Consider the following 15,412-nt stretch of genomic DNA (forward strand, 5'->3'; position numbering starts at 1 on the left):
GTCCGTACTACATTGTTCTGAATGGTTAGAAGATATTTCCATAAAATATCAGTATATTAATTTTTACCATTACCTAATCTTGGCAGTGAAGAGAGGTTTGAAGCTTCTGGTCTCTACCCAACAAAATACTATAAATAGGAATCAACTCTTGGAACTAAAATATATACTCACTCTCCTAATATCATCCAGTGTGTGTATTTCTGGTGAAAGTCCACCATGAACACAAAGAAACTGTTGGTTTAAAAGTGCAGCAAGAGGCAGGCTATCAAAAGCTTCCATACAAGCTTCATAGACTCTTTCTGAATATTTAATTTTACCTAGAAAAAGAAAAAAATTCAATAATTGAAAACTGCATAACTTGTTGATCATTTTGAAAACGTGTGTGTGTATACACACGACTATTAAAACCAAGGCAAGAAAATTAAAGATAAGGGAAACAGCCAAGTGGCAGCCAGGGGTTCAGACTGGGTAAAGGGGTGAGTATAAAAAGGCAGCAGGGAGAAATTTAAGGGACAATAAAACTTTTCTGTATCATGACTGTGGTGGTAGGCAGCTCTATTCATTTGTCAAAACTCAGAACTAAACACCACAAAGAGTACGTTTTACTGCGTAAAAAAATTTTTTAAAAAAAGGCCAGCATCTTGCCCCATAAGAATCAAGAAGGATAAGCAATGTTATTGATCTTGTGAAGACAAAATATTTGCTCTCTCTAAATTTATTTTGTGTATGCAGCAGATAGTCATAAAATGTTACTAAAAATAAATAAGCCAAATCTCTAAAAATAGTTCAACTCTTTACCTTTATAGGCCAAGAAAGGCAAAATTAGAACTAAAAGTTAAAATAGTGTTAATACTTTATTTTATTCTAAGAGTCAGTGACTACTTTGTTGTTATAGGCAAGACTACTATATCACCACAACAAAACTCAAGGTCTATCCAATTAAAAAAAAGATTTTATTCATATGTTGGAGGAGCAGAGGGTTTCCTTTAGCCTACAATGAACACTTAAAATGGGCAGTGAAGCAAGAAGCCAATATAACACAAGAAAGACTCTACCAAATTAAACTCTCATCTACTTTTAAGTAGATATCATACACATTCCCTTGCTCCTTTATACTTTTAAATTCCTGGATATTTTATGTTTTGGGTGGGATTTTGGCGGACGGTTTGTTCTTTATCTAAGGAAAAAAGAGAGCTTAGTTCCTACTTCACTTTTTAATATTGTAACATTCAAATATGAGAAAATCTATATCCAGCAACCAGAGGTTATAAACTGATAGTCTGCTGACAGATCTGTTTTCCAACACTGTGGTTTAATAAAAATTTTAATTTGATTGCTTTTAGGTCAAGCATGCACTTTCCAGGTCTCATCTTATATTCTTTAGGTTACCCACCTGATCCTTGAAGTTATATGAGTTTGCCACCTCTGCCATTATCCATCACTATATTGATCTTTATTGAATCATGTTTTGAGCCTCAATAATTCTGAAGTCATTTCTAATTTTAAATCTTAATTCTAAGACTTAATACAGCCATGAATATTAACAAGTACACAGCTATGAGGTGTGAAAAAAGGTCAAACACTGCTCCATACCATATGGTTGCTTATAGCTATTAGATTACCACAGCCATAATAATTTAAGAGAGAAATGGGGTAAACATTGTAGGTTAAGACCTTCCGTTCATTAATAGCGTGTTTAAAACAATCTGCATAATTAAAAAATATATAAAACAATCTGCAATGATGACAGGATAATTAATTTGCTAAGAATTTTCATGGGAATGCCTCAATATTGATGGAGAGAAATCTCCAACGCAAAACATTTCTTTTCTTTTGGTTTATATTCATCCTGTTAGAAAAAATAATTCTAACATTAAAACTACATACAGAGCTCAAAACTGTTCCTAGGTACATATGTAAAAATCAAACTTAATAGGAAATACTGAAATGAAAACATCTGAATAAAATTAAACACTAGAGAACGCCAGACAATCTTCCTCAAAGCTTTACACATTTGGACACAAAATCTGTTCTTACATGTTGCACTGTAAAATCTTCAAACTCTTACTACCCACATCACTCCAAAAGAATACTGAGGAAGTGAAAATATTTCTCATGGCAGTACTCACATTCCTGCTTAAAGGTAAAATATTCAGTAAGGTGTCTGCATTCATGGTTGCCTCTCAGAAGAAATAATGTGCTTGGGTATAGAATCTTCAGGACCCATAAATATAAGACACACTACAAAAGAAAATGTTTCCAGTGAATTAATCTTATATTTTTGTTTAAATAAGCTGTTTGATCTTTGCTTCTTTTCCTCTAACCCTATTACCCTTACAATCTCTATCACTCTTCATTATCTTTTTATTATCTTCTTCTCTTTGTCCCTTACTAAAACATAAGCTCCATGAAATTAAGGACTTTGTCATCTTATTCACTTCTGATTCTCCACTCTTAGAAAAGCACCTAGCAAATAGTAGAAGAGCAATAAATATCTGTTGAATGAATGAGTCAAATAATTTAATTACTTTAGATTTACAAATTGTTTGCTGTAAAAACAATTAGCAGATTGGTCTCCTCCTTAGGTATACCAATAAATAAAACAATAACAATGTCAAAAATAATAGCAGCTAACATTTATTGAGTACTCATAATGTGCCAAGCACTATATAATTAATTCCCCTCCTTTATTCCTCAAACAACCCTACGAAGTATATAATATTATCTCTATTTTACAAATGAGGAAACTGAAGCAAAGAGCTTAAGTAACTTGTCCGAAATCACAAAACCTCTAAGTAATGGAGATAGGATTCTGATCCTCTGATCTTAAACATTATGCCATGCTGCCTAACGAAGAGAATAACCATGCTTTATGTTTACATTGTTGGTTATGAATGTTGCCTTATATAATGTAGGTGCTTATTATGTGAAATGACTCAAAGATAATGCAATTTTTTAATAAAAAGAATATTAGAAGAGTACAGCAGCTATTTTTCCCTAAATACACCTAACATAAGAAACAGACTCAATCCCACTACTGGGCATATACCCTGAGAAAACCATAATTCAAAAAGAGTCACGTACCACAATGTTCACTGCAGCTCTATTTACAATAGCAAGGATATGGAAGCAACCTAAGTGTCCAACAACAGATGAATGGATAAAGAAGATGTGGCACATATATACAATGGAATATTACTCAGCCATAAAAAGAAACGAAATTGAGTTATTTGTAGTGAGGTGGATGGACCTAGAGTCTGTCATACAGAGTGAAGTACGTCAGAAAGAGAAAAACAAATACCGTATGCTAACACATATATATGGAATCTAAAAAAAAAAAAAAAAAAAAAAATGGTTCTGCAGAACCTAGGGGCAGGACAGGAATAAAGACACAGACGTAGAAAATGGACTTAAGAACACGGGGAGGGGGAAGGGTAAGCTGGGATGAAGTGAAAGAGTGGCATGTACTTATATATACTACCAAATGTAGAATAGTTAGCTAGTGGGAAGCAGCTGCATAGCACAGGGAGCTCGGTGCTTTGTGACCACCTAGAGGGGTGAGATAGGGAGGGTGGGACGGAGACGCAAGAGGGACGAGATATGGGGATATATGTCTAAGTATAGCTGATTCACTTTGTTATAAAGCAGAAACTAGCACACCATTGTAAAGCAATTATACTCCAATAAAGATGTTAAAAAGGGCTTCCCTGGTGGCGCAGTGGTTGAGAATCCGCCTGCCAGTGCAGGGGACACGGGTTCGAGCCCTGGTCTGGGAAGATCCCACATGCCGCGGAGCAACTGGGCCCGTGAGCCACAACTACTGAGCCTGCGCGTCTGGAGCCTGTGCTCCGCAACAAGAGAGGCCGCGACAGTGAGAGGCCCGCGCACCGCGATGAAGAGTGGCCCCCGCTCTCTGCAACTAGAGAAAACCCTCGCACAGAAACGAAGACCCAACACAGCCAAAAATAAATAAATTAATTAATAAACTAAAAAAAAAAAAAAAAAAGTTAAAAAAATAAAATTAAAAAAAAATTAAAAAAGAAACAGACTCACATTTTACTTATTTGGTTAAAAAAAAAAAGGAAAGACTATTTCATATGTAAATAAGCTTGGTTTACATAATCATATACAAAAAGAAAAAACAAACTTCATTTATTTATTTTTTTGGCCGCGCTGCTTACGGAATCTTATTTCCCTAACCAGGGATAGAGCCCAAGCCCTTGGCAGTGAAAGTGCAGAGTCCTAACCACTGGACTACCAGGGAATTCCCACAAACTTTATTTTAAACAAGTTAAGGTATATGAAATGTGTAACTATTCACACCTTCATTTTATTCACAAGAAAAAAATAATTAAACTGGGGAAATACTTATTAAACACCTGTCCTTTTTCCTTATTCTGATTCTTTATTATTTTCCTTTTGTAACAATAAAATATATTAAAAGAGTCAGCTACTAAACCCTCTAATACAAAGACACACATACCAACATGCTCAGGTACCAACTAAGCTTCCTAAAATTTTTTATTTTATTGTTTTTGTCAAAGCCCCCAATCAGAATAGAATTAAAAAAAAAAAGCCCCCAATCTTTTTATTAAGGAGGGCAATTTTCTAGTTTTCTTGAAGGCTCCAGGGAAGTTTGAGGAGGCTGATGATGAAACTATGAATGGAAAGAGGAACTAAGGATAATAGAATTCCCAAGGGAATTTGGGTGGACAGAGCCCTGAGCTCTCTTCCCCACTAAGGATCCTAGCATACCTCAGAAAGGAGGTTGAAAACACTGGAGGAGAATTAAACAACAGTAATCGGCATGGAAATTCACCAGGTAAAGCTTCAGTATCTAGTGGGGGAGATGGTTAAGAGCACAGGCTGAGTCAAACTGCCTAGCTCCACCACTTACTAACAATATGACCTTGGGCAAGTTATTTAACCTCTCCAAGCCTCAGACTCCTCTATAAAATGGATAAAATAATAGTACTTACCTCATAACTTTGTTGTAAAGATTAATCAATGTGTATTAAGTGCTTAGAATATGCTTGAAACACATTAATGCTAACACACTTATCTATTTGTAGAGCTTCTACCCAACAATTTTACCTGTAAGAATCTGTCCTGTAGAAATAATTGGGCAAGTATATAAAGCTGTATAAATAATATGGCTCACAGAAGCATCACTTATAATGGCAAAAAACTGGGAACACCTCATATGCCTAACAACAAGAAGTTGATTAAATTGACTGTGACTTGTTTAGTCGATGGAATACAATGCAGCTATTAAAAATGATGCTGTAAATTTATAATTATTTACCTGGAATGACATCACAGCATAGGGATTTATGAAAAAAGGAAGTTACAGAACCTTATAATAGGGTTCCATTTTCATTTCAAAAAAGGAAAGAAAGAGATGCATATATTAGAAAATACAAATTGTTCTATATTTATATCTTATTTTAATTTATATAATTAGAAAAGTAAAAGGAGCAAAAAGAACCATCTACTGTTAAGTGATAATCAACAGGTCATTTTAATGTCTCAAGTTTTTTAAAACAAATACTTTCAGAACGCATAAAGATTCTATATGATATACGTGGGTTTTAATTGCTATGGAAGGAGGGAAAGAAGTACTAGAGTTTAAGCAATAAAAGCACTGTAATATATTTTATTTAATCGGAAAAAATACAATTAATCTTTTTTTGCATGGGTGAATGCCTTTAGGGGCAAGAGAGATAAATAGCATTACCTCCTTAGGGCCACTAGATAACAGGGCAATAAAGACCCCTTAGTTTGCTCACAATTTCCACTGGGAAAAATGGCAATTATAATTACATTAAGAGTAGCACAAAGAAAATTAAAAGAATAGTTTGAAAGACAGAAGAGGAATAAATAGTAGCTTTACTAAAAACTTTAGAATATGCAGAGGTATTAAAAAGAACCCAATACAGGTAATTTAAGGAACTTATTTTATTAGGAATTAATGGAAATCATCTGTGATAACACTTAAAAGCAAATCAAATGACAGTATATGATTATTACCTCTATACTAAAATAACCTCTGTCCACATAATCACCAAGAAAAAGGTATCGTGTATTAGCAGGTGATCCTCCTACTTCAAAAAGTTTCATCAGATCAAAAAATTGGCCATGGATGTCACCACACACTGAAACAAGAAGATTATTAGATATGAAAAAAAAACTCTGAAATAACAAATTTTACTTAAATTCTAATTTATTTTACATAAGAGATAGTGTAAAATTCTATCAAGAAAGGTTTAAGAAGGAAGTAATCTATGAAGAGTCATGATAGGGATGATGTGTACACAACTGTTCATGTGCTCAAGATCTAGAACAAGATATAACAAAAGTAATGAAATTTGTAGTCAGGGACAAAATTTTCATCTAACTTTATAAAGCTCCTCTTTAGGAAGCCAAGCATGCATGTCTTAGGATGACAAAATTATAATGGTGGCAGTAAAATCTCCATTCTAACTCCATACTTTCTGTTGACTTCTAAATGATCACTTTTGGTATCTGATACAGCACTGAGGTATTTGCCCCTAATGACTGAAAACAAAGTAAATAAGTATTTGTTGAATCAAATTCAATGATGGCCAACACAACTAATGAAACCTTCACAAAAGCATATTAGACTAACTTCTGCACTCAGATTTTTTAGGATCATGTTTATTCATTGAAAACAGGCAAAAACTTTAAAAAGAAAATAATCTGGAAATTCAAGATAATGTCCATGTAATATTAATTTAGTATACAATATGAATGAAGAAGAAACAGCTTTATATTTAGGTAAGTAAATAATGGTGCAGTAAAAAATAATATCCAAAACATAAATAAGTGTACCTGTAATTGGAGCCTCTACTTCTATCATGGTTTTCTCTCTCCGAAGAATGGCAGCACCCTCATTGATAATTCTAAGTGCAATTTCTTCATCTACCCGACCTTCTTTTACTAAGTGGTTCTTCAAAACATCAACCCTGGGTATCCCATCCATATCAAAAACTTCTTCAGATGTCAAGCGATGCGTTGGGGGGAAAGGGACAGCTGCAATTTTTTTTAATTAATAAAAAATAAATCACTATTAATATATTAACATACAAACTAATCAATGGATCTAGGTAAATAAGAGTAAAAACTGAAAAGCTGAAGTTTTTGTTTTGCTTCTTCATTTACTGGATGGGGTATTAATTTTTTAAAAGCTTTTTAAAAAAAAAGAGTAATCAAACTATACTTCCTTTTTAATAATCTATATATAATAACAGAAGAATTATTAGAGAAATAAACTGTCTCACAAAATTAAAAGTTCTTTCAGGATAACTAAAGCTTTCTTCTTTAAGCTAAAACATTTTTTGGTAGAATTCTCAAAACATACACTCTTCATCTTAAATGAAGTACGATAAATATAACTTAATACCACATAAGCATGAATAGAAAGAAATCCCAAATATAAGGTGATCTACCAACTTCCTATTAAAAATATATAAAACAATGCCTGCTGGCCAACTTGAATAGAAACTTCTAGGGATATAGATTAAAACAGCCAAATGCTTATTGATGGAATTTAAATTAATTCGGATGCACATATAGATTTAAAATAACATTAATAAATCACGATAATTTTGAAATACTGATTTTTCTCTTACCTTCATGTTTCATAAAATACTTTCATTCAAAATCTTTACACACATTTTTGACACCAGTGTATTCCTTATCACTGGATTCATTTTTTGAGTCATCTAACATACTTTTCAAAAGCAAATCATCCTCACTCCCATTTAAGTTGTTTGAGATACAGTACTTTTAAAATACATATTCAATGCTATCACTGCAAATTTATCCTAAGCCACAATTTTCATTTGTCTAACTACTGAAAGAGTTGGCCTTTTTACTCCTGTAGCATATATTTACGATTTCCACAAGTCATTACCAACTGTATTGTTTTAAACTGATATTTGCTTTTTTCTATTCATGAGAATTTAATCATAATAAGAAACGTCAGATGAAAAAACAAAAGACAAACTGATTTCAACCTAAAGCTCTAAATCCATTGTCATTGAATAATCCAGTCACTTATTCTTACTCATAATGTTAAAATCAATACTTTTCTCTCATGCCTGTGATTCATTTCTCATGACTGTATTACCATTCTCTTTTCAAACACATTAGCAAGGTTTTAGGTCAAAGTTATAATGTCTTTAAACATTATTATCTTCTTCATATACTGGGAATTTTCAACAAAAAATAGTACAATGATTTTTGTCTTCACTATAATTGAAAATACTTTGCTCCTGTTTAAATGAAATTTAAAATGTTGATTTTAAACTGATATTTGTTAAATGGAATGGAAAATGTGAAGGTCCGTTTTCAGTGGTATCTACCACAATTTTGAGGTCATATACTTAGGAAAAGTTACTACATATCTGTTAAAATTTATTCCTTTTTTACTGAATCCAACAAATGACCTCTTTATGCATTCAAAACCAGCTTGGATTGAAGTAGTTTTAGGCCCTTTACCAAACAGTACTTTGTTTTTCAAAATAAAGAAAGCAAGAGGGCTTCCCTGATGGCGCAGTGGTTAAGAATCTCCCTGCCAATGCAGGGGACACGGGTTCGAGCCCTGGTCCGGGAAGATCCCACATGCCGCGGAGCAGCTAAGCCTGTGAGCCACAACTACTGAGCCTGCGCTCTAGAGCCTGCGAGCCACAACTACTGAAGCCCACACGCCTAGAGCCCGTGCTCCGCAACAAGAAGCCCGCGCACCGTAACAAAGAGTAGCCCCCACTCGCTGCAACTAGAGAAAGACCGCGCCCAGCAACAAAGACCCAACTCGGCCAAATAAATAAATAAACAAATTTAAAAAAAAAGAAAGAGAGAAATTTATAGTAAGAATTTAGTCTACCTATAGACTCAAATGTAAGGCAGATCTCTCTTTTCTGAAATAAAATTTTTAAAGAAAAATGTCACTTTATATTTGGGCATACAGTACATAGTATTTTCTTGATGTTTCAGGGCCATCACTGTGATCATCAATTATTATGCAGAAGACTGGAAAAGTATAGGACCAACTGTTTCTTCACAGTTCAACTTAAAAAAACTAAAAACAGGGGGCTGGGTTAGAATTACATCAATTACCTAAGAAGAGTAAATAACCACATTCTCATAGGAGGAAAAAAATTTAGGAAGAACTCAGTTCTTTTTTTTTTTTTTTAACAAATTTTTTTTTTTAATGGGAATTATTTATTTATTTATTTATGGCTGTGTTGGGTTTTCGTTTACTGTGCGAGGGCTTTCTCTAGTTGTGGCAAGTGGGGGCCACTCTTCATCGCAGTGCGCGGGCCTCTCACTATCGCGGCCTCTCCCGTTGCGGAGCACAGGCTCCAGACGCGCAGGCTCAGCAATTGTGGCTCACGGGCCTAGTCGCTCCGCGGCATGTGGGATCTTCCCAGACCAGGGCTCGAACCCGTGTCCCCTCCATTGGCAGGCAGATTCTCAACCACTGCGCCACCAGGGAAGCCCCTGCACTGGCAGGCAGATTCTCAACCACTGCGCCACCAGGGAAGCCCCTGCACTGGCAGGCAGATTCTCAACCACTGCGCCACCAGGGAAGCCCAAGAACTCAGTTCTTATAAGTGAGATAAGAACTAAGGCAGAGGGATATCAACCATTTCTAAAAGACTTTGAAATCATCAATCCCTCTTGCTTTCATCTTTTTTGATACTTAGTAAAACAAAACTTGAACTTGCTTTTTTTTCCCCCCCTTTAGAATACATCTATTCCCATTACTTTTTACTGCATCTAGAATAAGACATTAAAATACATTTTGTTCCCCCAAATATAGTATGTCAGATTCCAATAAAATAAAAACCTTTCTTAACGTATGCTCTTCTCCAACCAAAGATTAAACAAACCATTATACTATATGCTATAACCAAATTTGCCCCTAACAGTAAACCAATTGTTTATAAACTACAAAATTTAACAATTACTAAATAAAAGTTACTTTTGGGACATCATGAAAATGAAAAGTTTAAATATCTCTTAAATACAAATTTCTGAGATCAAGATGGGATCATATTTTTCTCATCAGGCCAAGAGAATTTTTCCTCTACTTAGGAAAAAAGATACTGTTTAAAATGTTGCATTCTAGATTATGCATACTTCCTAATAATCAACAACATAAGTCCACTAACAGGTGAATTCTGTGCAAAATACAGAACTTCCTAAAAACCCATCTGGGAGACAATCTCCCTCTCTGCCCCACTCAGCCAGTCGCCTGTGGTACTTCATGTTTTCATGCACATTGCGAATGCCCCACTGCAAGTCACACTGAGCTACTGCTCCTCTTTAACCAAGAGTCAGAATGTCTTTATTCATCTGGGAAAAAAAAAGTATAAACTGCCTCCAGACCTATGTTTTCCACTTCTTTTTCAATTCAAGGCATACTTTTAAATTTCAACACCAGTTGGGATACTTTTTAAGGAATGGGTACAGGTTGAAGGGTGAAGAAATGCCACCATAGGTAAAAGTAGATGAAAAACTGTTGTTCTAACAACACAACACTGATAGTGGAGAATAGAGAGTTTCAAAAGAATGTTTTAATATATCAGTAAATAAGAAAATAGAGGCAAAAAAGGCATTGTGCTCTTTGGCAGTTGGAGAAAGGAGCCATAGCAGGTGATCTAACTAAGCAAAAGAAAACTGACCAAATAGAATTTGGCCTAATAGGAAATTAATTACTGACCCTGTTGGTCAATAGAGGGTTAAATTTTTTTCATCAAAAATTAATATTCTCGGGGCTTCCCTGGTGGTGCAGTGGTTAAGAATCCGCCTGCCAATGCAAGGGACACGGGTTTGAGCCCTGGCCTGGGAAGATCCCACATGCCACGGAGCAACTAAGCCCGTGCGCCACAAGTACTGAGCCTGCGCTCTAGAGCCCGCGAGCCACAACTACTGAGCCCACGTGCCACAACTACTGAAGCCTGCGCACCTAGAGCCCGTGCTCCGCAACAAGAGAAGCCACGACAGTGAGAAGCCTGTGCACCACAACGAACAGTAGCCCCCGCTCACTGCAACTAGAGAAAGCCCGCACACAGCAACGAAGACCCAACACAGCCAAAAATAAATAAATAAATTTATTTTTTAAAAAAAATTAATATTATCAACTACTACCATCAACTCCTAAGGTACTTTAAAGCATTTCCATCTAAGTTCAGGTTTTAAATGGTTTTTTACATTTCTAATTCATCTTCAGCCAACTATTCCTGTTTTTCTAGGGTTTTCATCCTATATTTTTTTTTCTCCTTATTTTCAGACTATTTTTCCAACTCTTCTATGTTTGAGATAGGGAAAAACCAGTACATACATGTATGTAAATATAATGTGAATGGTCAATAACTGAAATGGCTAAAATGGAGGATTAGCTTGAACAACCTAAAGAGCTATAAAATCATAAAATCACCAAGTTTCCAACACTAGAAAACTTGATTTGGTAATATTCACTTTAACCAAACTGTTCTGTTGGAAAATTTCCTTTAACACAAATTTTGGCATGAAGGTCATATCTGTATAGTAATCAATAACCTTCACAAGGTATTTTAATTCAGATTTAATATATGGTGGCTGATAGACAAGGCTTCAAAAAATTTAATGTAGGAAGTTGAAAAAATAAACCAGGGACACAGACTGATCAAGGATGGGGGAAGAGCAGAGATCTTACTTTTCCTACTAATGGGTAAGGAATCCTGGGACTTAACTAATCCTGTTGCCCAACTCTAAGCAAAGGCTGCAAACTATTAGCCCCGTGAGGCCTCCAACACCAACTGGGGTGCAGCCTGTGCCACCTGAAAACTACTCCAAAGTATCATTCAGATGTCTGTGCTTCTCACCATTGCCATTACTGGCAACTGTCCAAAATAAAGTTCCTCCTGATTTTTTTCTCTGTATTTCTTTTGTTCACACCATGCCATCCTCAGGCTGTTCTCCTCCCTCCCAATCCTCTTCATTGAGGCCTGCAGAATTCCCACTAAAAAATAAAAAAATAAAAATCCACCCTTCTTTCCTGTGTGCACATGCATGGGTGCGCGCACACACACACATTTTAGCTCTTCACAAAATGCTGTCTTCATCTCTCTAGCTTAATTAAATCTTAGTCCGCCTGAAGGACAACACTTCTGAAACACTTTTTTCAAAGTTGACGATGCTCATTTTTCCACACTCCACTATTTGAGCAGAAAAGGCTACAGTCTTCTTTCAGCTCCCCACTACCACTTCCAACATCATCACTCCCGTGAAGAAGAAAATGCTTCCTGCTTTGAGGTTCATGACTTCTGGCTAGTTTATTCTTGTCCCAGCCATCTACTAAATTTCTGGTCATCTCTCACATGAAACTCAGTTTCCTGGTTCGAAAGCCTTCCCCACTCTAAGCACCACCATCATCAATGTCCATGTGGATGACCTACGTAAACCCAAGAACTGAGAGGTTTGAGCTCCATTCTACTTCAACTCCCCTAGCCTTAGCCATAATTTCTGCTCCAGCTCTGAAATCCTGAATTCCAATCTCTTACTCCATGATCAAAATCTCTAATCCTTTCAGTTTCACTCTCTTTTCTTCATCTGTTCTCCAATTATAGCAAGAACGTGGACAGCCTCTCCTAATCAACCCCCTTCTGGATACCTTTGCTTGCTGCAATTTTGAAGCTCTTCCATCACCCACCCACTTTTTAAACAACATCCTGAATTGTTTAAAGTCCTTTTGTCCTTCTACCCTACTTACAAAACTCCAAACCTTGGATGAGTTAGTTTCTAAACTTGGATGCTAAGTATAAAATCATCAAAGCAGCTCAGTGCTACTACAAATTCACGGTCTCCAACTTAGTTGGTCACTAGCACTTGCCATCAATCCTATTAAACGTTCTAGTCTGTGCTCTCTCCCATTCTCCTCAGTGGAGATTTCAAATGATCACCTCTTCCTTGAACCCTACACTTAATTTCTCTCTTACTCAGTAGTCAACTTGCATCTTTTTCAGAGAAAATTGAGACCTTCAGACCAAATGTCAACTTTTCTGTCCCTCTCCATCCACATCTATGCCAGTATCCACTTTACATTTCTTCCTATCAAGGAAGAGGTATTCCGTCCATCCAATACTAAACATTCTACTGTGCTCTGAATCCCACTCCCCCAACCTCTTCACTTCAGTTCACCCTTCCCACCCACCCATGCCCCTATTCTGTTTCTTCCGCCTCTGACTCTCCATTGGTTCTTCCCTTTGAGCAGATAAACATACAGCCAGCCCTCCACAACCACAGGCTTGCCTGTGCAGATTCAACCAACCACGGATAGAAAATATTTTAAAAATAAAGTTCCAGAAAGTTCCAAAAAGCAAAACTTGAATTTGCCTCTCTGGCAACTATTCGCATAGCATTTACATTGTATTAGGTATTATAAGTAATTTAGAGATGATTTAAAGTAAATGTGAGGATATAGGTAGGTTATATGCAAATACTAAAACATTTTACATAAGGGACTTGAGCATCCACAGATTTTGGAATGGGGAGGGGTATCCTGGAACCAAATCCCCACAGATACCGAGGGGAGACTGTACTCAAGTCTCTATGATCTTACAAACAACCCCAACAAGTAATTCTCCCTTACTCCTCATCCCTGTTTCTACCATATATATCCCTTATTTTACAACTAAGCTTCTTGAAAGAGTAATCTACAGGGTATAGCTTCATTTTATCACTTTTTTGTCTACTTTCCTCAATCTACATTTATCTGGCTTCTGCTCTATTCCTTCACCTTATACCTCTCTCCTCTCTTGGGTTCTTGAACTCACTCACCTGGTTTTTCTCTTAATTCTCTGGTCATACCTGATCAGCCTATTTCATGAACTTCTAGTCCTTTTTCTGGTCCTAGGACAGTGTGACCTAGGATTCTGTCCTTGACCCTCATATCACACTCCTCTCATTCATAACTATGGATTCACTAAAATCTTTATTTTGTGGACTCCCAAATAGATAACTCAGTCCAGACCCTGCCCCTAAACTCCAAGTCCTTATTGAACTATCAAATATCTTCATTTGAATGTTCCATAAGTATCTTAAACTTAATATGTCCAAAACTTAATGTATGAACTTTCCCTCTAAACTATCACCAATATAGCTACTCATCTGGAAATTATCCTAGAAGTCTTTTTCTTCCTCACCCTAACATGGCCAATAGGTCCTAAATAATTCTCTGATCTGGTTTTGTCCCTTTGGTCCTGAGACACTGAATAAGGACTTTTTTATTTTTTCTAAAATTACTAAAATCTTTTCAATTTGCCCATGCTTCGCAATAACTCAGAATACTTTTTAAAATTCTAATCTCAACATCCTCCTGTTTCAAGATTGGCTTCATCATATAAAATCCAAATTGTGTCTCTTAACATACCATATGAGATCCCTTGTAATCTGACCCTTCCCTACATCTCCAGCCCTCATCTTTTGCCACTAACTCACATTCCAGACACATCCTATACTTCAGATATTTAATCTTCATTTTTAAAGTTACATCACTTTAAAAATATCTCCGTACTTTGCACGCCCTATTACTTGGGGGTACACTATTCCCACCCTTTGTCTAACTTCTCCTTGTCCTTAAACCTCATTTCAGTGTTCCAATTCTTGAAAACGTTTCCTATTCCCAGGCTAGGTTAATGGTGCCCCCTCCTTGTGGTCCCATAGCAAAGCATATGATGCACACCTACATCATGGCACTTATCAATTGTACTGTAAATATCTTGTCTCCCCCTCAAGCTTATGAGCTCCTTGAAGGCAAGGGAGCTGTCTTTCATCTCTACATACCTAGTGATTAGAACATGAATACTAATGTCTACTGAATTAATGATACATTAGTTACAGTTTCTAAATTACTTATCTTACACTAATTTATGTAGCAATGACAATATATTTATAGTGCTTTATTTACAGTTTACAAACTGCTTTCACATACATAACGCTATGATTCTCAGAGACATCTTGTGAGTTCAGTAGGGCAAGTTTTATCTCAATTGCACAAATAGGATAACAGGTTCCGATAAGTTAATGGCTCTCTCAAGGTGTTTCAACTAGTAAGGGGTAGAGCCATGATTGAAGCTGAGTTCTTCAGAATGCTACTCCAGTACTATCTGTCTTATATCAACACAGTGACAATGCTCTTCTGACTAAAAGAGTCATCAAAACTCTCCTCTTCACCAAGAACGTTATAACCCATTCAGATGCCACGGGTAGAAGCATGCTCTAAAGAAAGATACAGCAGATCCTACAACACTGTCTTCAAAATTTCCAGGTATCCCTTGGATTCCTTTTAATTTGTGGTGGTTCTTTGAACACAATAACCTTCCCTCAAAAACTGGTTCCCCTT

At 36.1% G+C, this 15,412-nt stretch overlaps 1 protein-coding gene across 4 annotated transcripts in view; it reads right to left on the reverse strand.

Moving 5' to 3' along the window:
• The window catches only part of PPP3CB (protein phosphatase 3 catalytic subunit beta), a 47,882-nt gene that overhangs the window by 26,708 nt on the left and 5,762 nt on the right, over window positions 1-15,412 (reverse strand). For all 4 annotated transcript variants that reach the window (XM_068547839.1, XM_068547837.1, XM_068547838.1 and 1 more), the window contains exons 2-5: window positions 6,853-7,053; window positions 6,031-6,155; window positions 2,130-2,241; window positions 172-317 (exon numbers count right to left, since the gene is read on the reverse strand). In XM_068547839.1, the coding sequence (XP_068403940.1) occupies window positions 172-317; window positions 2,130-2,241; window positions 6,031-6,155; window positions 6,853-7,053 (584 nt within the window). The remainder of the gene's footprint in view (window positions 1-171; window positions 318-2,129; window positions 2,242-6,030; window positions 6,156-6,852; window positions 7,054-15,412) is intronic.

This window comes from Eschrichtius robustus, chromosome 7, assembly GCF_028021215.1.
Source record: "Eschrichtius robustus isolate mEscRob2 chromosome 7, mEscRob2.pri, whole genome shotgun sequence".
Taxonomy (NCBI): domain Eukaryota; kingdom Metazoa; phylum Chordata; class Mammalia; order Artiodactyla; family Eschrichtiidae; genus Eschrichtius; species Eschrichtius robustus.